The sequence below is a fragment of the Bacillus rossius genome (assembly GCF_032445375.1).
Source record: "Bacillus rossius redtenbacheri isolate Brsri chromosome 4 unlocalized genomic scaffold, Brsri_v3 Brsri_v3_scf4_2, whole genome shotgun sequence".
Classification (NCBI taxonomy): domain Eukaryota; kingdom Metazoa; phylum Arthropoda; class Insecta; order Phasmatodea; family Bacillidae; genus Bacillus; species Bacillus rossius.
In genome coordinates, this window is record NW_026962011.1 from 3,605,576 (window position 1) to 3,628,726 (window position 23,151).

General features: G+C 36.8%; 1 protein-coding gene across 1 annotated transcript; it reads right to left on the reverse strand.

Annotated features, from left to right (window-relative positions):
- Positions 1-160: 160 nt before the first annotated feature.
- On the reverse strand, positions 161-22,646 carry LOC134541891 (dynactin subunit 5). The gene is made up of 4 exons (XM_063385620.1): positions 22,503-22,646; positions 16,351-16,538; positions 1,743-1,854; positions 161-1,037 (listed from the first exon to the last, which is right to left on the reverse strand). The coding sequence occupies exons 1-4, from the start codon at positions 22,548-22,550 to the stop codon at positions 840-842; spliced, it is 546 nt and encodes a 181-aa protein (XP_063241690.1). The 5' UTR covers positions 22,551-22,646; the 3' UTR covers positions 161-839.
- Between the last annotated feature and the right edge of the window lie 505 nt (positions 22,647-23,151).

The following is a 23,151-nucleotide window of genomic DNA, read 5'->3' on the forward strand; positions in this document are numbered from 1 at the left end:
TTTTGCAAAAAGTAAATGGCCCTACTAATTACTTTCCAATACTGTTAAACTTTAGCTTTATTGTTTCTGAGAGTTCACAAGAATTCAATAGGTAACTAAAGAACAGTATTGGAATAGTTGTAATCAAGCAGTTGAAATAGTAAATAGCAACAGTCAAAAATAATGTAGATTCTGGTTAGTTATATTTCTTACAGCAATATTGACAATCAGGGATGTGTGGCCCTCTCACAAACATTGTTATTCAAACCAGGGGCGTAGCACACAGTTCCACGATGAAGGGGGAGAGTATAATTTTTGGCATTGGCATTTTACAGTTGGAGCTCTTCAATATGGTATTTTTTGCTTTGGCATATTCTGTGATCCAGCACCGGTCGACCCACTTGCATTCAGATTTTTTTGAGTCAATTCAAGCATTCTAGAGGGTTACATTCACATTTGCGTAATATGACAATTGTGTACGTACACTGCACACCCACAGAGCCGCTTATTACTCGTTTTAAATTTCATTGCACTTTATACCAATTTTTGTTTTTGGTATTCCCATTCAAACTATATCAACATTCAATAATCAGACAAAATTGCTAATCCCGCACAGTTGTGTACCCAAACGTGCCAAATTAAAGAGCTTTTACTGTAGTTTATATTTTGTTTAATTTTATGGCTTTAAAATTTTTACTTTCATGCAATCTCCGACGAACAACACGAGTGTGACTTGCCTCTGTTCTGCGGAAAATTGAAACAAGGTGCGTGCATCCCCGTAACTCCCAATCCACGGCTAGGCCCCTGATTCAAACTCAATGGAACGTTACAGAAGCGTTATTGAGCGGCCCCCGCCAGGTTCAAGGCCTGAGCGGCACGAAGTGCTGGTAGTAGTTGCGGGTGAAGTCGAGCATGAGGTCCTGCATGCACTCCGGCACGTCCCCGACGCAGAGTGCCGGCGAGCCCCCGAACCGCGCGAAGGGCGGCACCACCGTCTCCGGCGCCAGCACCGCGCCATCTTCGATCACGCAGCAGTCCTTCAGCACGCAGCGCCGGCCCTGCAGGCAACATGCACTCGGCTCTTCCTAACCCTACATGCTGTGAGGATGCCGTCTGCCTGGCCAACCACACCAAATTTCCATTTGTTCAGTATAACGTATCGAACTTTATTCCTTGATTCTAATGGCATGATCGGGTATATATTGATCCTGTGGTACACTGTGCGTGCTGTTTTAATTTAGTACATCAAAAGATCCCGGCCAAACTAAAACATCACAATACAATCAAATTATGACAGGTCTTGTGTAAATTATTGTTTGTAATCAAATTATGATCATAATTCAATGTTATATCACGAGTTTCTTGTGATCCTGTGTGTTTCACAGGACCTTTCGATCAAATAAAAAAAGCAAGGATCACGTACCACAGGATGAATGATCATGCCATCAGGATCAAGGGATAAACTTGGAAATGTAATATGGAACTTTTACCAATTATTATCCTATATACTATAACAAAACCATCTAAAAGTATTTAACCTCTTTCTGCTTAACGTTACCTTAAAATTCTCTCCGTTTTGTTAGTTGTTACGCTAAACCCAACTGTTTTCAAGTATAATACAAATATTTAATCATACATTCTGAGATTCAACTGAAATATTATCTATCTTTTGTCATAAATTATTTCCTATAAATTTATTCTACTGCATGGATAATAGTTTTTAGTAGAATATCCGAGATGATGCTGTTTCAAAAATAACTCACAATAACACAGTTTTTTCCAATGTAGACGTATGACCCGATCATTGCAGCGTTCACAATAGAACCCTCTCCAACAAACACGTGGTCTCCCATGTGTAAAGGGAAGAAAGCAACCCTGTAAAAAATAAAATAAAATTAGCTACTGAAAACCCCGTTCCTTTATGTGTCAAGTTCACTCATGATACACAACTTTAAACGTTTAAACATAATAAATAGTGCTCATAATATTTTTCTTTTTTTTTTTTTTAAATAAAGTGACATACATCATGAATAATACAATTCAAAATATACATTTCAGAAAATATTTAACAGCTATTTTTGGGTCGTTATAACAGCCAGACAAAAAAATATATATCCCTTTTCGCACAGCCTACACGTGTAGGCAGATTTTGAAGTACCTATTTCTTCTGGAAATAGTTTGGAATTTCTGGAACATTTTACGAACTTAATGTACATAACATATTTATGTTCTCCAATATTACAAAATGATTGACTGATTAAACATTTTCTCATTTTCCATGCAGCAAAAAATTTATGAATGTTTTTAACTCAATGCATCCAGCATTGAAAAGCTTAGAACGAATTACATATTATGCCAAATTAATATATTATTCAATTTTTTTGACCTTCAAAAACTATTTTTTTTATCCCTTGCACTAATAACAAGTTTGTATAAAAATTTGCTTTGCACCGAGGTTTAAGAAAATAATTAGATTGTTTGAAAAAAAATTCAAACAGATTTGTTACTAAGAAAGTTTTGAATTTTCTAAAATCTAAACCCCGGTTTTTATGGTAATAATTTATTTCATCAAAAATTATTTCAGCCAAAATACTTTTAAACTAGGCCTATTTAAAATATGAGTGAAAACTTAAACATTTGATTCAGGAGTCCTACATACAGTAGCAATAATTGATATTTCATTGAACAAAGCAATACAAGTTATTTCACATTGTTTTTCAATACAAAATTCATTCACATTAAAATGGTCAAAAAGAAAATTTTTTTTGGCCAAAAAAGATACTCCATGAATATTATTTTATTTACAAAAGGCAGAACCTAACATATATCCTGTAGAAAGATAAAAATTAATTTCACTGTCATTAAGCCACTGTTCATTAATACATATTACATTGTGTGCTCTCCTCCTTCTTAGAGGATGAACACACAATCCATACACCTCACGCGAAGTATCACAAATATCTTCAATCATTTTACCAATTTTATACAACACCTTTTTAAAGAAAATATCTCAGACAGGGGTCGGGTCAAAAAGCAGAGCTGAAACAGGGTGGCCACTATAATTGTGATAAAAAATTCCAGGTTTTTTCCAGGTTTTTCCAGGTATTTTCAAGATTTTCCAGGTTTTGCAATATATATACAAAATGACATGTTTTTATTTATGTAATACATGATACAAAGCACACATTTTAAAACACGGAACTGTATAGTACTAAATATAAAACAAAAATGCACAAAATGTGATACATACCCAACTAAAAAAACAGGTGGCAGTTTACTAAATATATATTTGCCACATAACTATAACCTTTTTTGTGTTTAAAATTTCTTCGTCTATGAGAGCGGTCTGTTTTAAGGCATCACTCATTATTTTGACTTTTTTTGCCTTAAGTTCCCTGAGGTTCTTTTCTGTTGTTTTTTTTTGAACCAAATATATTTGGTATATTTTGTGCGTATTAAACAGGGCACAACACTGGCCGGCTGGTGGTTGTTTTCATTCAAAACGTGGCTAAAGAACTTGCATGGATCAGGCTGAAAACATCAGGCTATACGTGTAAGTTATAAGGAATCTTATTAGTGTCATGAATTGAGATATGTTTTACGAGTAGATATACACATCGACCTACCGGCTGCTCGCCCGCGTCTTGTTTTAACTGTCGCAGCGATGTTTATTTTGACAGCTCAAGCAATTATCTTTTCCCGTGAGTTGATAGAAAAAGGTCGCTTCACACAGCATAAAAGAAGGAGCTACGCCACTTATTCCCCACGCAGGAAACACACTGGCTGCTGTCTGTCATCCCCCGCATTTCCCCCTTCCTTTCTTCTAACATTCCACGTCCCGCCTCTCGCGCGAGCAATAACGAAGCGATGTAGCAGTTGCACCACGCATTGGGTCGTGTTTATGCTTTGCTGGTGACCGCAGGAGGTCCAACATGCTTTTATTCGGTATATATGATCTTTCATTGCGTTTTTTTTTAAATATTTTTTTCTGTTTTTCACATTTTGGTCAAAATTTCCAATTTTTTTTATGGTTCCCGAGAATGTACTCGTAAAATCACTGCTTCGTTAAATCTGGGTTCTGGTGTACATAATAATTATATGTTTAGTATTATTATTTTACAAATTTTAAGTGAACATAGCATTACCGACGTTAAAGGTAAGTTAATGCGGAAGGTTTATCGGCCGGCCTCAACACGCTGCGAATATTCATAAAAAAACGTGTTGTGTCGTTAGTTACTGGACATATTTGACAGTTTATTGATAAGCGATGGATTACAAGACGTCGTAGTTTATAACACCGCTAAACCGTTGGAAGCTACTAGTATAAATTAAAGTACTAATAAAAGTTTGTTACAGGAAGCGTGGGCTTCATCCTGAGCAGGTTGAGTGGAAACAAAATTCTGTAACTTGCAGGTTTCTTGATTGGTTATTTATAACTCTATTGTAATTCTTAGATTTGGCATGGCTTGTATATGCTCCCCTACCCATCGTATCGATCTTGAAACTTTTATTGCATATCTTGCATCTCGCACAAGTTCTGTCTTTCGCATCCTCAGTAGCCCATGGAACCTCAAGACTCATAACGACAGGAATACCTAGTAGACATTGCCGCAATAGCTTCCTAACAAACTGCACAGCGTAAGACTAAAACCGTTCGAAGACTTGTACTGAACAGAACAAATTAGAACAACACCCCGTGTTAGAGGTGGGTCGAAAAGTATCAACCTGATACTTTGTCACTGATACGCGCCTGTATCAGGAACGGCAAACGAGTACACTTGAAAAGTATCAGAGACTTTAGTATCAGTTCAGAATTCACCTGGAACAACACCACGGCCAATGAGCGCAGTACCTGATCGAAGATGACTGTCACTTGGGCGGAGCTTGTGAAAGGGGAGGGAGCAGGAACGACGAATAAGGGATAAAGAAGGGAAAGAATGTAGGGAAGGAAGCGCAGGGGAAGGCGTTGAAGCCTTGAAGGAGAGGCGCAAAGCGATATTGTTACAAGCAGGGCTGCCACTCATGGGTTTTTCCACCCAGATCTGGGTTTTTCCAATGGTGTTTGGGTTTCTGGGTTTTTAAATAATGAATTCCAACAATTCTAGGTTTTTTATAATTTTAATTATTTTTATACCTAAAACAATAATAAAGGTAGTAGCTACTGTATCTGTTGCAATATCTGTTTGATAAATGCAAACAAGTCTATGTGTTTCACACACAAAAATACATATAAACACAAAACTAGTTTTCAAGAAGCTAAGTCGAATATTAAATTAGACACATTCTTCAAAGAGGCTTGCAGAACACAAAACCAATGCAACAATTAACCTTCAAACCAACCTTGTAGAATCAGACTCTGAATAAAGACTAACGTACATGATGCAGTTTTATAAAAACAATTACCGGTTTAAAGAATGCAGTGATGGTGTTTGTTTTGTCATGTATATATTTGTAGGTACTTATACAGCCATTTTGCTGCAGTGTAATTTTCTTGTATTGGTTGTATTTAACCGTTTTCAGTCCTGTAAGGTAATTAATTGTTTTATATTAAAACCAGTTATGTTTATATTTTTGAATTAGTACGCAAACATTTTCAACGATAGCATTTTAGACGCATCTGGGTTTTTTACCCATGTGTCTGGGTTTTTTTTGTAGGTTATCTAGGTTTTTCATGAATATCAGAGTGGCAGCCCTGGTTACAAGTCGTTTTGTTTATTGTCCTACTTCAAAGTACGCTCAGTGCGCAGTGCGTGCACCGTCTCGTTCAATAATAAAACTAATGAAATTTTAATATTAAAAAGTACATTAATACAAGATATAATATTTATATTTGTGCACCTAACAGCTATGAAAATGCAAATAAATTCTCAGTTGACACTAATAACAGATGTAATCAACATATGGACTTTCTTTTTTCGAAAACAATTAGTAACTAGTGTTTTTATACATTAAAAATTCACGATTTTATCAAAAATAAAAAATAAAAAAACAGATAGGTACATTAGTGAGCATACTATATCAATGTTTTTTCAAATGTTTCTTCAGATTAGTCGATGATTTATAACTCAGTTTTTGTTTACACAAATTACAATTAGCAAACTCATTATTTTCCGTGAAAAAATTCCACACAAATGAAGTCTTTTTCGTGCACTTATCCATTCCTTATTTCACTATAAAGATACTAACTATAAAGCATGACAGCCCGCAACATGGTGATTGATACACGGCCAGGACGAACTGCAGTGAATGTTGAACTGATTGATACTGGTTGTATCAGGCGGGCATGAGAGTATCAGAGGTAGAGAATTACCAGGCGTGATAAATAATGTATCAGATTCTCCTTCCGGTCGCACGGTCTGCGTACGCGGAACTTTGTTGCCTCCTGGGACCGTCTGATACAGAAGTATCAGAGACTTGTAACATGGTACAATGCTGTATCAGTATCAGGTTGGGACAGATACCGAAAATTGCTGTAACAACCCACCTCTACCCCGTGTTGCACGCCGTAGTGCGGTTCATATTCCCCCTCCCCCTCCGCCTCTTAGTGACGTATTGCGTCTATGAGGAAAGAAGAAACATGACACGCCTGGGAACACTACAGTCGCTGCCAACATGACACTGTACAGATTTGCCGCGTGATTATCAGACGCCGCGATGTACGTCTTATATAAGTTGTGCGCATTTACACCGCAGCATTTGCCCAGGAAAGAAATAAAATTCCAGACAGTTTCCCGGTTTTACCCGGGCCCTTTCAAATTCCCGACATATTCCCGGTTTTTCCCGTTTTCCCGGTTTGGTGGCCACCCTGTGAAAGTATCAAACAAAAGCTATGCATTCCGATTGGGCTGACTGTGCAAAAAAAAACCATCGTTAAAAAATTTCCATCTACTGTTGATTTTATAAGCATGATCGTAAAAATGCAAATTCAAGTACTCAAAACCATCAAGCTGTGAATAGGATAATTGACTAACAAAACTATATACTGATAAAATATTATAAAAATACTATAGCTACATTATTCCGGTACACATTTTTACGATGTTACACAAAATCACAAATTACCTGGCACCAGGCAAAGCATTTTTATATATTCCTCAGCAAACACAGCCGCCAACTATTGCCAGCAAAGTTCCCTAGCAAAGTTCCGCTTGCATGGCAATAATATTACTGAGTGTCCTTAAACCTACAAATACACCAAACATAAAACAAAAGTATATTACAAAAATTACTAAAATATAAAATACAATAATAATTTAAAAAAGGAAATTTAACAAGGTCTTTTTTCCTATTCAGGCCAGGTGACTGACCATAACATATACAGAAGAATTTTTAAGGAATGCTTCCAATTCATGTAATTTATTCTTGAGAGATTGAACTGATGACTGATCGGGCCTCTTAAACAGTAAAAAGTTTGTACTACACTTACCTACATAACTTCACTGTTAATACCTTAAGGTGCTGCCTGGAAGCAGATATTTTATCTGACAAAAAAGACCCAAACGTGACAAGTCATGCATCAGCTACCTCGAAGAATTTATACGTAAGACCTTGAACTGGCATGATCACAAAGGAATTATATGAAGTGACCCTAACATTTTATGATGCAGCAATAAAGCATCTGCTTTCAAGATTGTGTTTCAGTATTTCTTTTTCTAATTAATGGTTTCAAAAACATTCCTGTTAGCAATTTTCACTCTTAAGAGTGCGAGATACATGTGGTTCCGAGCAGCAAAATCGACGTTTGCGGTGGAGCATATTCTGTAAATACCATGACATAAATTGGATTTTGGTAAAATATTATTTACAGAGTAAGGATGGATCTTAAAATGTTATTACTCGAAATTTCGGTATGCGTCTTATTTTATTAACTAATTATTTCTAAAAACGGCGAAGTTTAGTAGACGAATGCTAGTATAATTTGATTGGAAATGGGAAACAAAATAATAATATCATACAACACATATGTGTGCATGAGTTAGAAACAGCAGAATCCATTTAGAAGCAATGCCAGCTGAAAAATCTGTTCCGCCGTAACCTTTGTAATCGGTAGAGACATGCAAAATTCGCGGATTCATTTAGCGATAGGCGAGCATCAAAACAACTATACCTTCGTACCGCTTCTGCGATTGGCCCATATTTTTATCCGGGGAACTGTGAGCCAACGGGAAACACAAAACCAAGAAAGTGCCGAATTACGGACGGCCTAGTTGAGACGTCTCACGCGTCAGTAGCCAATGAACAGGTTTCATTTCCGCGAGTATTTAAAGGGCTGTGGAGTCTATCCTAGAGGTCAATGAATCCGCGAATTTTGCAGGTCTCTAGTAATTGGTATACGAAGAACAAATTTTACACATCGTAGTTCACGCGTCCACACACAGATGTCAGGCACTCCGCACGCAGAGGTTCATTGCAGTAACACATAACAGATGTCGCACATGTCGGAGATCGTCACTACTTGTTTTGTTGTATCGCGCTACCACGAAGCCACATTTTTAAATTGAAATAGGTGGGAAACGCTGCAATTGGTGGCAATAAGACGCGTTTTAAAAAGAATAGTGACAAAGGAAACCTGCTTCTTTCTGCAAGGCGGAAAAATAAAAGTTAGGTAACTTATTTTTAAATTGATGATATTAGTTTGTTTTTGATTCCAAAATCTTTAAAACGAGTGTATAACACTTTCCATGTATCTGAATATTTCTAATAACAGCAGCGCAGAGACTGTGGCATCCGAGACCGGCCGCAGCGCGGGAAAGGGCGGGCGGCGCCGGGCTGGCGAAGCCAGTGCGCATTCCACGTTCACGCTGGTGACAGTAGATAGGACAAACTGAATCCTTAAAAATGAGATCATACCATGTTTCATCAACATCGGAAAAAAAATTACAAGTTTTGATCTCTTTAGTTTATTACATATCCAGTTATTATAATTACATACGGCCCTCTTTGTATTGTCTCGTGGTAATAATGGGATTTGAAAGTAAAAGTATATAATTTAAAATGTCACTGAAAACTAGATGCTGCGTGGCATTTTGCCGAAAACGAAAATTAGAGCACGTTGGCCTGTCGTTCTCCATATTACCTGCTAGGGCTGCTACTGTAGTTTTTTAAGTTGAAAATAAAAAAAAATTAATAATGGAATGGAAAATAAATATAATAAACAGAAATAAAATTCATTACTAAACGATCATCAGTTTCAATCTGGCTGTATAATTAATTTGGTCTTTACTAGTGCAGAAAAATATTATATAATTGCATACACTTGTTTAACTTCTCTCTAGATAAATTGGTGGTCATGTGCAAGGGTTTTGTTTACAAATGTAAGCAAACGATCATTACTATGGGAGTGGCGACTCTTCCTTTACTTACTCTATGTGCTGCGGCCGGAAGTTTTTTCCCCCCCCTCGTTGCAGTAATAGTCGTTAATATTTAATGATATGTTGTTTATAACGACAAAATACACACAAGTAATACCAAATATATTTAGTTCGAAAAGTTAAAGAAATAAAATGGGGAGAAAAAAAAAAGGGGGGGGGGGGAATGTGCCAGCCCCGATTTTACAAAGGCAGCGATTTTATGAATGCCATCCTTGGAACCGTGAGCCAAGGGCGCCCATACCCATGAGCAGGGTAGGGCCGTGGCCCCCTCCCTCAGCTTTCAGGAAGAGGAAAAAATGTATGGGTTTTTGAGGATTTTTGGCAAATTGTAATTTTTGACACTTTTTGTCAATTTTTGAAGGTCTGCCCCCCCCCACCCCCTTACAATCTATCATATAGTCTGCCCCCCCCCACACAAACTTCCATATGGGCGCCCTTGCCGTGAGCATACGTAAAATCGTGGTTCTAGTATTATTAAAATGTGGAAACTAACAAGTTCTAGTGTTGTCACAAAAAACAAACTCGAACCCAAATTTATTGACACGAACTTGAACCGAACTATTTCAAAGTTCGGTTCGAGTTCGAAATTTCGAACGTTCGCACAGCCTTATGCAATACAGTAGAGCACTCCTCAACCGGAATCATTGGGGGGAGGTCTATTCCGGTTATGGGAAAATTCCGGGTAAGGGGAGTTGCGGTAGGGAGGCAAAAAAAAGGCCTTTACATGCTGCACATATTAACTTATATGTATAGCCAAAGTTCTACTGTAAATATTTTCCACAGTTATAAAATCATACAATAAAAAATATGTAGATCAACAAGTACTGTTTTCAAAACGTACCAGGTCGTAAAACTCCGGGCTGTTTGAATAACCTTCATTCTAGCAAGCTGGCAAGCGGGTGTTTCTTATCTCTGTGGGTGGGTGGGGGCGTGCGTGAGCGAAGAGGACGATGAAGAGGGTTCAGGGGAGGTAGTAGGACTACAGCTGCAGTGTTGTGTTACTTCTGTGTTGACGTGTTAGTGATTCACACTTCCTGGAGAGTGTATAGTTACTGCCACGCACAGTTTACATGACATACACAAGAATAACACTTCAAGCATCTCGTTTAAAAACATAGAGATAGAAAATACAGATAAAAGTAGACTGTTTAACCATATATTAAAGTATAAATATTTACATAATACATATTTGCACACTAAATTATTGTCTACAAACTGAAAGCATCACACATTGGAAGTAAATGTTACTCGCTATCACGTGTGTCAGCGTGTATAGTGGGAGTCGGTGTACATACTCTCGGGCCGGCCGGAATTTTCCGTTTACTTGACATAGTGAATCAATAAAACTACTTATAGGATAAATATCTTTATAGTAATTCACGTCCTACGCGAAAACCAGCGGTGTATTTACGCAATGCACGGGAAAGACAGGCTATAATTAGCTCTCTGACAGACGTGCGCGCGCGCCTACATGTACAGTCAGGCAAAAGCAAAAACGCCTCGTTCCAGTGCGGAAATGTTTTGGAGGTGTTTTGTAATGTTTTAATTTTTTTGGAAAATTAGTTCCGGATATCGGGAGTTCCGCTTGTGGGACTTATTGTTGAGGGGTGCTCTAACTGTACTACTCTTGAAATGTCACACGTGAATGGAAACTTATCAAATAAGCGTAGCATAGCAATTATATATCGCGTCTATTAAAAACATGATTTCAGAGGATATAAAAACGGCTATCCAGGACTCTTTTTGGTCATTACATATTTTCTATTGCTACATCTGGACACACATTAATGTTAATTGTTGCTGACATCACATAACACAGTATAAACAAATACTAAACGTCCAAAATATATACGGCACAACTGCATTGCCAATTCACTATCTAGCACTAGCGGCCGGCCGAGGTCGACGTGCGACCTGAAAGATAAGTTGTAACGCTGTAAGCAACTACCGCGTCTACCATAAAAGGCAAATGAATGGGTGTTATGGGTTTGACGGAGGGGAAAAAGGAAAGGGAGGAGGGCATCGTGTTGTGAGGTTGTACGGGCCAGCAGATGTTTTCCTCAACTGTAGTTCCGGATAACTGGATGCCGGAATACACGGGGGAGGAGTACAGTTTAATAGAATATTATAATTACATCGTAAAATGTTATTGGTCCCGAAATGTTTGTATCAGTACGCGGTGTAACATAGTTACACTTATTTGTAAGTGAGGAGTATTTCAAACTTTTGGGCACGGTAAACGAATCTTACTAGCTGCTATAGCTTCAATTATTTAATATTTACTACTTTTTGTGGTGAAGCTTTTATGTGCTCTTGTTCTGTTTTGTGCGAGTACATTACAATAATCGTAATTTTCACCGCGACTGGAGAACATTGTAAAAAATCTCACGTGTCTAAAAATTTCATAAATACGCATGAACAGATGAATAGAAAACAAATTGCAATGGCTACTAAGGTACTATTCCATCTTTAACAATTAATCGTTAATTTGTGGTATCATATGTGGTTTTCTACTAAGACTATGCTTTATTTCAAAATAAATTTTGACGTACTTTATATAGTAAATAAAAAAAAAACCTTATTGGTGGAAAATAACTTGAAAGTTTATGTATTTTATTGCTCAAAGACTTGTTGGAACCTACAGCTTCGAAGCAATTTGATACCCCGAAAATCTTAATGAAATTTAAGAACCGTTACTAATACTTAGCTAACCAACATGGAGGATTTTGGGCTCTTTTGGCGAAAAACCGAGACTGCCTAAAATGACTCATGCAAACTGAGTCAATAAAGGTGCTTCACCTACACCATTACAGACATCCTGCACTATGCCAAGAGACCCTGACCCTTTGACCCCATAACACGTAACATTTTTGAAATATTGTATTTCCCCCAAATTTAATGTTACTGACAATATTTCATTTTCGTGACTTTTTATTAATACATACACGACTATGTGACCTTGAACTTTACTACATACCCAAATGAGCCAAAAATCCCCCCCCCCCCCTTATATACGCCCATGGACCTATCCTACTGTAAATATATTTCATATAATTTTCTTAAAATATAGGTACTCCATAATCTTTTATATTTTATGCACACATTACTTATTATTTTGTGGATGCGATTTGTAAAACTTCGATTATTGCAAGGGCCGAACACGGAATGTCAACTTTCTAAAGTATTCTATATACATTTTTAAAGTTAGTAATGTATTATATATATTATATGTGTAAACTTTCTACTGTATTCCATATAAATATATATATATATGTAAACTTTATAATGTATTCTATATACGTGTATCTAAAACATACTGACAAATTCTGGCAGAATATTCCTGGCGAAAATACAAGACGTAAACCTGTGTACCATACTTTTCTCGTCAATGGATTCGGAGTTTTGAACTCCCAAAAATCAAATTTTCTTATTCTTGAATAACTTGCACTGCGTCTGATGATTTTGTAGAAAGCAAATTTTCCACCACTAGATACGTAGGTTGTAACGAACATCCTTCAATGAATATAACTGCATTTCTGTTTTAGCACATTTTACCACCTGAAAAGCTAATAATAAATAAAAAAAACCGGGGCAGGCATTACAAAGCACGTTTGCAAGGTGTAAAGTTTCCTTTCTAAAAAAATCATATGCCACAGTTTACTTACTGATGATGTTAATTTCAAGATATGGAAAATTCCATTTTCGGAGGTTCGTAACTCGATTTATGAGTAAAGTGGTTATTAGGCTTTCGTCTTGTATTCTTTCCAGAAACAGCCTGCCGAAGTTTGTACATGTTTTAGATACACGTTGTGTATGTATGTAAACTTTATATGTATTCTATAAATAAATAAATAAATAAATAAATAAATAAATAAATAAATAAATAAATAAATATATATATATATATATATATATATATATATATATATATAGTGCTCAATAACCAAGAGTTAACTTACTTTGGTTACGTTAGTGAACCTATGACTAGCCTATGGAAAGAAAACGCTACGTAACATGAACGAAAAAAATATTAAGTAAAACATAATTTTTCACTCAAATTAATTACAACTTTCAATATTAATTTTCGATGGGCTCTTTCGTGGGCATCTTTATTGGAAGGCCGCGGTGTGCTAGGGTTAATGGCTGTCGCTCATTAGCTGTTATAGTCTCTGTATCATATTTAGATATACGGTAGCTTCAATTACAGAACAGCCACTGAGCGACAGGCAGCAAGCCCTTCCACACCTTAGGCCGCGGCCTTCCACCATAGACGGTCATGGCTCTTAACGACACATATAATTTATTCTAATATTTGCCGCAATATAGATACACTACTTAAAATATAACAAGACTCTCTGAAAAAGGATTGAAACCCAGGCCACCGCGAATGCGAGTTTAGTAATTGTACCTTCAGAGGTAGTATATAGGTGGGTAGTTACCACGACCATGTTCTACGTTATATGAGAAGAGACATACGTTTCCTTTCTGTAGCGAGAAGTTGGCTCAATTTCAACATACCTAACACAATGATAATATAGTGAACTGTCATTCAATTTCGAAAAACCGATATGGTAATATTTTGTATTCAGAAATAACTTCCATTGAGATAAAGTCCATGTTGTCCGAACTTTGACGTTCACTTTTTTAAAAGTTTCTGGCAGTCCAATAGTTTTCTGGTAAAATAAGATCTTTGCAATCCTTTTCACAGAGACCTTTCTGCTTTCTCACAAGCTAAACGTCAAAATTCGTACAATGAAATAGATTATAGTAGTTCTGTTTAAATTATGATTACCAGTTGTGATTGCAATAATAATAATAATTTATGTGGAATATACTGTAATGCCAGTAATATTGACTTTTAAGTTCACTTAATTGGTTACGGAGCAAATATTATGTTGATCATTAAAAAAAGGTATACTTAATTATACACAACATACATTTATAAAAGTTAACTTAAAGTTAAAATTAAAGTATGGACATTTGGATTTACAGAAAATATATAAACTATTATCTAGGTCCATTGCGGGAAAAAAAAGGCAAATTCTTGTTTGACTTTTCTTAAAATCAAAAACGTAGACTACACGGACTTCACGTTTTTTTTTTTAACTTCGAAACAAAATTTGGAGAAACAATTAACAAATTTTCATTTAGAAAATAGTAAACTAGCAAACTGATTAGGATAATATTTCCTGGAGTAATTCAGCTTCAGTTGCCTGAGCCAGTACCTAGTAATTTGGGTGCCGGGACGCCGTCCAGACAGAGCGGAAAACTGTTCCAGCCTATCAGGACGCGCCATTGGTATTAACGCCACCTCGCGCGATAAGCGCAGAAAAAGTTGAGCTCAAGCCGATATTTTGTAATGCAGAAAGTGCCGAGATCGCCGATTTTTCAGTATTGAATATGCTGTTATCTTCTCAAACTATTAACAAATTATGTTGTGTTTTATTCTCTACAAATCAACGGTATATTTGTTACAAAACACGAGTCAGAAACGTCAAGTGTATTAAAAAAGGTATAAATAAGAAGTTTCGTTCTGCAGTTGTCAGACAGATGACAATACTAAACTATTAGGTATGTAGTATAGACTTGTATCTAAAGTTTTTTTTTTTTCGCTTGCAGTAAAATGTAAAATAAACATGAGTGATAATTTTACTTTGTAATATTTTATGTACCAGAACTGTTGAACAGTTTTTATTTAAACGAAGTGGTGTTGTATCACACAGTAACATCCACAAAGCGTAAAGGTTATAAAATGGACGCTGAAACAGTTAACTATAAAATCGGCGTTCCTTTAAACAAAAAAAAAAAGATCTATCCGCTCTGTCTAGTTTGTATGAAACGGGCGTGATAGTCCAGTGTCATCTTGTGCTTCTCAGCACATCACAAAGCCGTTGCCTCGGCTGCTTCAGCTGATTCATCCCACCCTATCAGCCGTCCCCCCCCCCCCCCCCCCCCCAAAAGGCATTCTGTTTTCCAACTAGTTCGTGGGATTTCCACATGATGCCGCGCCGTACGCTCTTCTGGCAGAATGCAACGCTATCCTACGAGGAAAACATGAACCACTTCAACTGACCGCGCGCGAGAAAATATTATCTCCCTCGCACTCTTAAGCAAATATAATTTTGAGAGAAATTCCATAAACAATACTACCATGTGGATATAGGCAGTTTGTTAACTGCTATTCCCAAACAAACACCATCTTCAAAGATCTAGGTCAACTTTAAGTGATGTAAACTTCTGGAACTTGAAGACAGTGGTGGCTCATTGCGAACCGTGCCACTAATAGCACCAGTCTGTACAGGCTTGCTTGCTTGCTGATATAATAGTGATTGGAACACAGTCTTGGTATTTATTTCCACATAGGTACTCAAAGTTTGCTCGTGATTGGTTGTCACAAATCCAGCTTCCCCCGTCTCTGCAGTGGTAACTGGTTCCTGGTGAGTGGCTGTGGGAGTGAACAGACAGGAGCAAGCCTACCACGCGTCAAACTCCCTTCACCAGCCGCCACTAACTGGAGACCCGGTACATAAAGGAAGAGAGATTCCTTAACGGGCTAATGATTGTAGCTCAATCCATCAAAACAAGCCAAAAATTAACAAAAACCGGTTCTATATATTTCTGATGAACCAATTTCAGGGCTTCTTTGGAACCTATAAATAAAATTTTTCAACAAATATTTTACATCACAGGGTTGGTTTACGTAAGCATAATAAGCAAAATTCAACATATTCTTTTGCAGGAACATACTGATATTTAAGTCAGCAAGCATAAATATTTTCAGAGATAATTGCCACGTGAGGACAGGCTCCAACTACCTTATAATTAAAGTATAAATATAAACTGAAGTGAGGGGTGATAAAACGAAAAGCTACAGGATAATTTAGGGTTTTTATACTGCCAGCACTGGTATTGTTTTTTTTTCAGGACATTTTTGTGACAGTTCCTTCAGTTTTGATACTTTTTAATGACATGTGGAGGCCCTGAGAAATTAGAAACACACCCTTTGCTGAATTTCTTGAAAGGTGGTCGTATAACTGCGTTCTTGCTGATGATGCAGTGTCTCCCAGCTCGGACGTTCGCCAGATCCCCACGGATGATGGCGTCAGACTGCACTATGACTTTACCACTTAGCACAATATTCTGGGATCCACAGAGAACTGTTTGTCTGCACACCTTGTTCCCTGATGCCTACACAAAAGAAAATTATTGCCACAATAGATATAATTCATGCATAAAATATTTCATGAAAAAAAAAATTCTATTTCTGCTATTCTCAACAATTATGCTCAGTTTTTCCATCAACAGATTTGGTTTCACATATACTTCTAGTAAATCTACCTGCAGTAAACTAAACTCTTTTAAAAGCTACACACTGGAATTTTTCTGAACAGCACTTGTATTAGCTTTCTTAGTGTCCTTAGCTAGCTTAATCCCCCCAGAAAAGTGCAATAAGTTTGTTAAATCACCCAAAAATATACATATACATTCACAAGCCTTGGAAATAATTTGATATTATATTCTTTGTTGTTGTACATAATTCAATATTTCAGAACAAGCAATATTATTGAATTATTGAATTTAATGTTAGAATAATGTGTTGATAAAGTTTTCTTGTGCATTAGTTTTTGGGAGTAGTCTAGATCCCAATTCCTTAAACAATACTGACGACGTCACGAACATGGAATCACTTACAGCATTACCACCCTTACATTCTAAGGGGACAATCATGGGGGAAAATGGGGAATTTTGGGCGGGGAACTCTGAAAATGCTATTTTTCACACATTTCATTTTTTGAACATTATACTTTTTCGGTATCGTACACTAGACTATAATCCCCCCCCACCATTTTACCACCCGACTAGTCTATTTTGTGATACTGATATTTAATTATCAAAGAAAAAATGTCTGAAGACATAACAACTTATGATTGTAACCTGAAATATAACAGTGTGCCCTATTTATTAGAATACTTCATGATACTGAAAATAAAAGTTGCTGGAAAAGTGGTTAATGATGAGGAATAAAATACTGGTATTGCAAAACAGACTACACCAAGTGGGGCTGTATTCTACTTCACAATACGAATGAAAAATTATCTTGAAAATTCTGACATTCAAAATATTAAATACCAGTATCACAAAACAGACAACACTGAGTGAGACTGTATTCGACTTCACAATACCGATAAAAAATTATCTCGAAAATTCCCACTTTCAAAAAACTAAATACTGATGTTGCAATATTTACTAAACTAAGTGGGACTAAATTCTACTTCACAATACCTATGAAATATTATGTCGAAAAGACTCACTTCCCAAAAATTAAATACCAGCATTTACTAAATAAGACAAAACTTCTTGGATTCACTAAATGAAATATCAGTAGCTATTTCACCTAATATCACAAATAAAAACCCATACAACACACCTCTCCCCTAACATATTAAAATGAAATGCACATAAAAAACAAAAAATTTACAAATATTTAAAAGCTATAAAAAAAAACACTTCCTTTACTAGACTTTATGGCAATAATAATTTACTGTCAATATTTTTCTTGTAGATATTAAATTTACTCAAAGGAAAAAAAAATTGCCTTTCTCTATCTAATTTATTCTGCATCGTGAAACACGAAATATCACATTCCTGTTCAACCCTAGATAATAATTAATATAATAATACTGTTAATCAACAATATTTATTTAGATGTTTATGGAGTCAATGCATTAAAAAGATTTGGCATTACACACAGAGTTCCAGGAGTGTAGCAATTAACTGAAACAATTATGATTATCACTAATAGCCCAGGAGTTTTAGGTTAATATTTAAAGAAAGTTAAAAAAAAATAAGGTAAATCTGAAAATTTGGTCATTGATATGGAACATCTTGCTGAACAACATACTGAAATTCCCCTATTTTCCCATGCCGGCGTCATAATGTTTTCGTGCAATAATGTCGTAAGTCCCCCTAAATGACACAAGGACGCAAATGTACATCCGAAAACTATTTGCATCAACTGACATCCACTGGGATCGATTCAAATTAACCACTGGACTACACTAATGTTATATATAAGCAGACACAGTAAAAAAATCTACTTGAAGTAAAAATATTATAGATCGAACATTGACAATTCTCCGAAAATCATGGAATTTATGAAAAAAAAACTATCCATAGGTTAAAAAGTACTGCAAATAACAAAAAATAAGTTGCCCAAAATCAATTCCTTAGGATTTGAGCTTTTCAACGGTGTATCTCACACTGCTCTGTGACAAACAGTTACCGAGATACGGTGGCTCAAGTACTAGTGTGCGCCATCAGATATGACTCGGACGGAAGGCGGGATGACATTTTCACCCGTCAATATTCTGCTTTAGGTGCTTCTAACGAGCCATTGCTCTAGTAAGATACAAACAGCTTTGTTATACTATGTAAGCAATTTTACATATGATTTAATTATTTACTACATTTATGATATTAAAATTATGCTCCTGCTTCTCAGAAAACATCTCGTACAATGTTATACTCTGTGTAGTCATTTTTAATTCAGGTTTTTCTTTGTAATGTCATGCACTATAACAAATTATTTATTGGCATCATAAGAAATCTTAAATAACGAGAAACAATAACACAGAAACATAGTTTTTGTTCACATACCTCAGCTAACTACATATGATCTGGGTCGTCATTGATGTCTTCAGCTACATTCCTATAACTTCTACCTCTACAGCGTGTGCAAATCATAGAGCACGGAAGGCCAGCAATGCGGCAGGAGCACTTTGATTCACACTCAGATCTACATGCACATGAGATGAGATGTAGAAGTTCATCGGGAGCTGGTGGCAAGTCACTGGTAATCGGAAGAAGTGTTTGTTGAACCTCACGCCAGCCCCAGTTGGTTGGTGTTAAAGTATTACCCAGCCAATCCTGGACCTATAATGCAGGGTCAAAATATGATCAGTTGATAAGGATTGCCAGTAAAATTTGCTGTACACACAGATCCTTATAACGTGAGTTGTCGTTCCTGCATGGAAGTCCTGCGCGAGTGTTGTAAGGCTGCGGACCTTGTTGGAGGAAGGTTCGCCAGCTCGTAGGTAGCAGTCACAGCTTTTCGGGCCACAGTTCGAGCATACAGATGTCCACGAAGTTCATCCAGGGTGGAGAATTTCTCTGTAGTGTACATGTGGATAATGAATTCCTTGCCAGCAGCAGTGATTTCTTCTGCAGTATCAGATGTGTTGCTAAATATGGAAACAATGTTCTGGAGATGTGGATTTTGTTTCAAAAGCTTCCAAGCATTCTTCTTACCTTTACGGAAAATGGCGGTAGTGGTGTCGCAGCCAGTGACTGCATGAGCAAACAATAAACAATTCTTGCAGTCTCCGAGTTGTTTTTGAATTTCACAAATGTTGAACAATTTTGCTGTTATAGTATTATTTCCAGGGCTATGAACACTGATGCAAGTGTTTTCTTTAGCTCTTACAATCAGCATAACGATATCAGTATCATTTGCTATGACGACAACTGGTGTTTCACAGACGTCGTTTCCCATGGTAGTTTCCACAATCAGTGTGTCTGCGTCTGCCGGTGCCTGAAGAACAGTGAGTCCTGCTTGTTCAAAGCTCTTCGAGAGCAATTTGATGAGTTGTGATTTGTTGTGTGTGTTATTGAGGAAATCCTTTTGTGAAGTAGTGACAGCTGTATTCTTATCGAATTCAAAGTTTCTTGAGCACCTACATGATGAACGGCGCTTCCTTTCTTCTCACTTGGTTGTAAGACTTTCTCCATACCCATCGAACACAACAATGGCTCTGGACGAATAATGTTTCACAACATACTGTAGGTAAGAATGAACGACTTCACCATATGTTAGTGGGTGGTCCCAGAGAAATTCATGTAGAAGAAAACCACCATCAACGATTATTGTGGCTACTTCATTTATTCAGTCTATGCACTGGTGGTAAGTTAAGATCTGCAGCAGCGAAGACTTGGGTGTCTTTCGCATTGATACCTCATCAAACAAAGAGGGTGGCCTTGGTGAAAGTTCATACTTCAGATACTCCATCAAATCACCACCTTGGTGGTGGATGGCCCATCCAATGCGCATAAACAACTATTGGAGACAGATGGGAACAATTTCATCCGGTATGGTAATATTTAGGCTCATAGCTGCTAACGGATTCACCCTACTCTTTCTTGACAACTTGACATTGCCGAAGATCTTACCTAACATACTCTTCATAGCTGCAACACCAACAAACACAGAACAGTCACAGTTGATGTTGTCATCCCCAACAACACCAGAGTCAATGGAACAGAGACAGCCAATTTCGCACCAAGGAGAATGTGTGTCCAGCTATAAGCGAAATGCTAATGCTTGGAACCTTTTGAAACAAAATCCACATCTCCAGAACATTGTTTCCATATTTAGCAACACATCTGATACTGCAGAAGAAATCACTGCTGCTGGCAAGGAATTCATTATCCACATGTACACTACAGAGAAATTCTCCACCCTGGATGAACTTCGTGAACATCTGTATGCTCGAACTGTGGCCCGAAAAGCTGTGACTGCTACCTACGAGCTGGCGAACCTTCCTCCAACAAGGTCCGCAGCCTTCCAACACTCGCGCAGGACTTCCATGCAGGAACGACAACTCACGTTATAAGGATCTGTGTGTACAGCAAATTTTATTGGTAATCCTTATCAACTGATCATATTTTGACCCTGCATTATAGGTCCAGGATTGGCTGGGTAATACTTTAACACCAACCAACTGGGGCTGGCGTGAGGTTCAACAAACACTTCTTCCGATTACCAGTGACTTGCCACCAGCTCCCGATGAACTTCTACATCTCATCTCATGTGCATGTAGATCTGAGTGTGAATCAAAGTGCTCCTGCCGCATTGCTGGCCTTCCGTGCTCTATGATTTGCACACGCTGTAGAGGTAGAAGTTATAGGAATGTAGCTGAAGACATCAATGACGACCCAGATCATATGTAGTTAGCTGAGGTATGTGAACAAAAACTATGTTTCTGTGTTATTGTTTCTCGTTATTTGAGATTTCTTATGATGCCAATAAATAATTTGTTATAGTGCATGACATTACAAAGAAAAACCTGAATTAAAAATGACTACACAGAGTATAACATTGTACGAGATGTTTTCTGAGAAGCAGGAGCATAATTTTAATATCATAAATGTAGTAAATAATTAAATCATATGTAAAACTGCTTACATAGTATAACAAAGCTGTTTGTATCTTACTAGAGCAATGGCTCGTTAGAAGCACCTAAAGCAGAATATTGACGAGTGAAAATGTCATCCCGCCTTCCGTACGAGTCATATCTGATGGCGCACACTAGTACTTGAGCCACCGTATCTCAGTAACCGTTTGTCACAGAGCAGTGTGAGATACACCGTTGAAAAGCTCAAATCCTAAGGAATTGATTTTGGGCAACTTATTTTTTGTTATTTGCAGTACTTTTTAACCTATGGATAGTTTTTTTTCATAAATTCCATGATTTTCGGAGAATTGTCAATGTTCGATCTATCATATTTTTACTTCAAGTAGATTTTTTTACTGTGTCTGCTTATATATAACATTGGTGTAGTCCAGTGGTTAATTTGAATCGATCCCAGTGGATGTCAGTTGATGCAAATAGTTTTCGGATGTACATTTGCGTCCTTGTGTCATTTAGGGGGACTTACGACATTATTGCACGAAAACATTATGACGCCGGCATGGGAAAATAGGGGAATTTCAGTATGTTGTTCAGCAAGGTGTTTTGTATTAATGACCAAATTTTCAGATTTACCTTATTTTTTTCGAGGTAACAATCTTAAATATCCTGGGCTATAAACAGTGTTATGAAACATGAAAATTAAATCCTACAACCACTTCTTGAGATAATAAAGTCTGTTCGAACATCTTAGCAACCTTTAAAAGGTACTCGTCCCCTTCTCGCGGGACAATTATTTAGTCACCTATGCTATGGAATTAGACCCTTTTGTGACTCCTCTAAAACTATTCGCAAAATATGTAAGCCCTACTCCGTATGTTTGTTTCAAGTAATTTAGCTATATGTTTAAAGAAAATTAAGAAAATTTATGAATAACAACTAGCAATAACATACTATCGCTTCTTACCGTTTCTACATAGTCTTGTTTATTGTAGTAAATATTTTGAATCTCCATTTTCAAAACCTACATGCACATGTGGCTGTATTTGTGTTTATTTACATTCGTCATTTCATTTGTCCATGTCTGTCACCTTCCTATCCTGTATCCTTTACTTTGGCGTGATTGTCCGCTTAGTGAAGTATGCGACGACCTGCGAACTAAAAGCGCTAGTAGTAGTAAAACCCATTATTAACATTGTGTTAAATGGGAGTTACGTATAAAATATGACATTATTCCTAATTCCGTCTCAATGTTTTAAATTTTTCCGAGATCACTATTTTTTTAAATATCTTTTGGTGCCTTGGTAAATGCCTTATAGGTGCATTTGTTAATTGAGTTGAAGTGGTGAGAGAGAATGCCTCACTTTTTTATTGTGCATGGCAGTAATAAAAATTACGCCTTAAAACTGCCAAGTTTTTTTCCTTTTTTTATACCTACTTAACAACTCGGTTAAAAAAAATTAAAGTACAATTTGAAAACTAGTTTTTCATTATTTTTGTTAAGTGGCATGTTGTAGTTGTGAAATACATAATCTGACAATCGGTTGGCTTGGATTTGATACCAAGTAGAACCAATTTAATTTTTAAATTTTCGTTTTCTTTTATTTCTCGCAAAA

Bases quoted from the DNA above. Each gene is read 5' to 3' on its own strand.
- LOC134541891 (XM_063385620.1), bottom strand. From the start codon at position 22,550: ATGGAGATTCAAAATATTTACTACAATAAACAAGACTATGTAGAAACG. The intron at 16,539-22,502 runs GTAAGAAGCGAT...TCTTTTGTGTAG, and splicing joins AACAAGACTATGTAGAAACG to GCATCAGGGAACAAGGTGTG. The intron at 1,855-16,350 runs GTGTGTTTCTAA...TATTTTTTACAG, and splicing joins TTCAAGAAATTCAGCAAAGG to GGTTGCTTTCTTCCCTTTAC.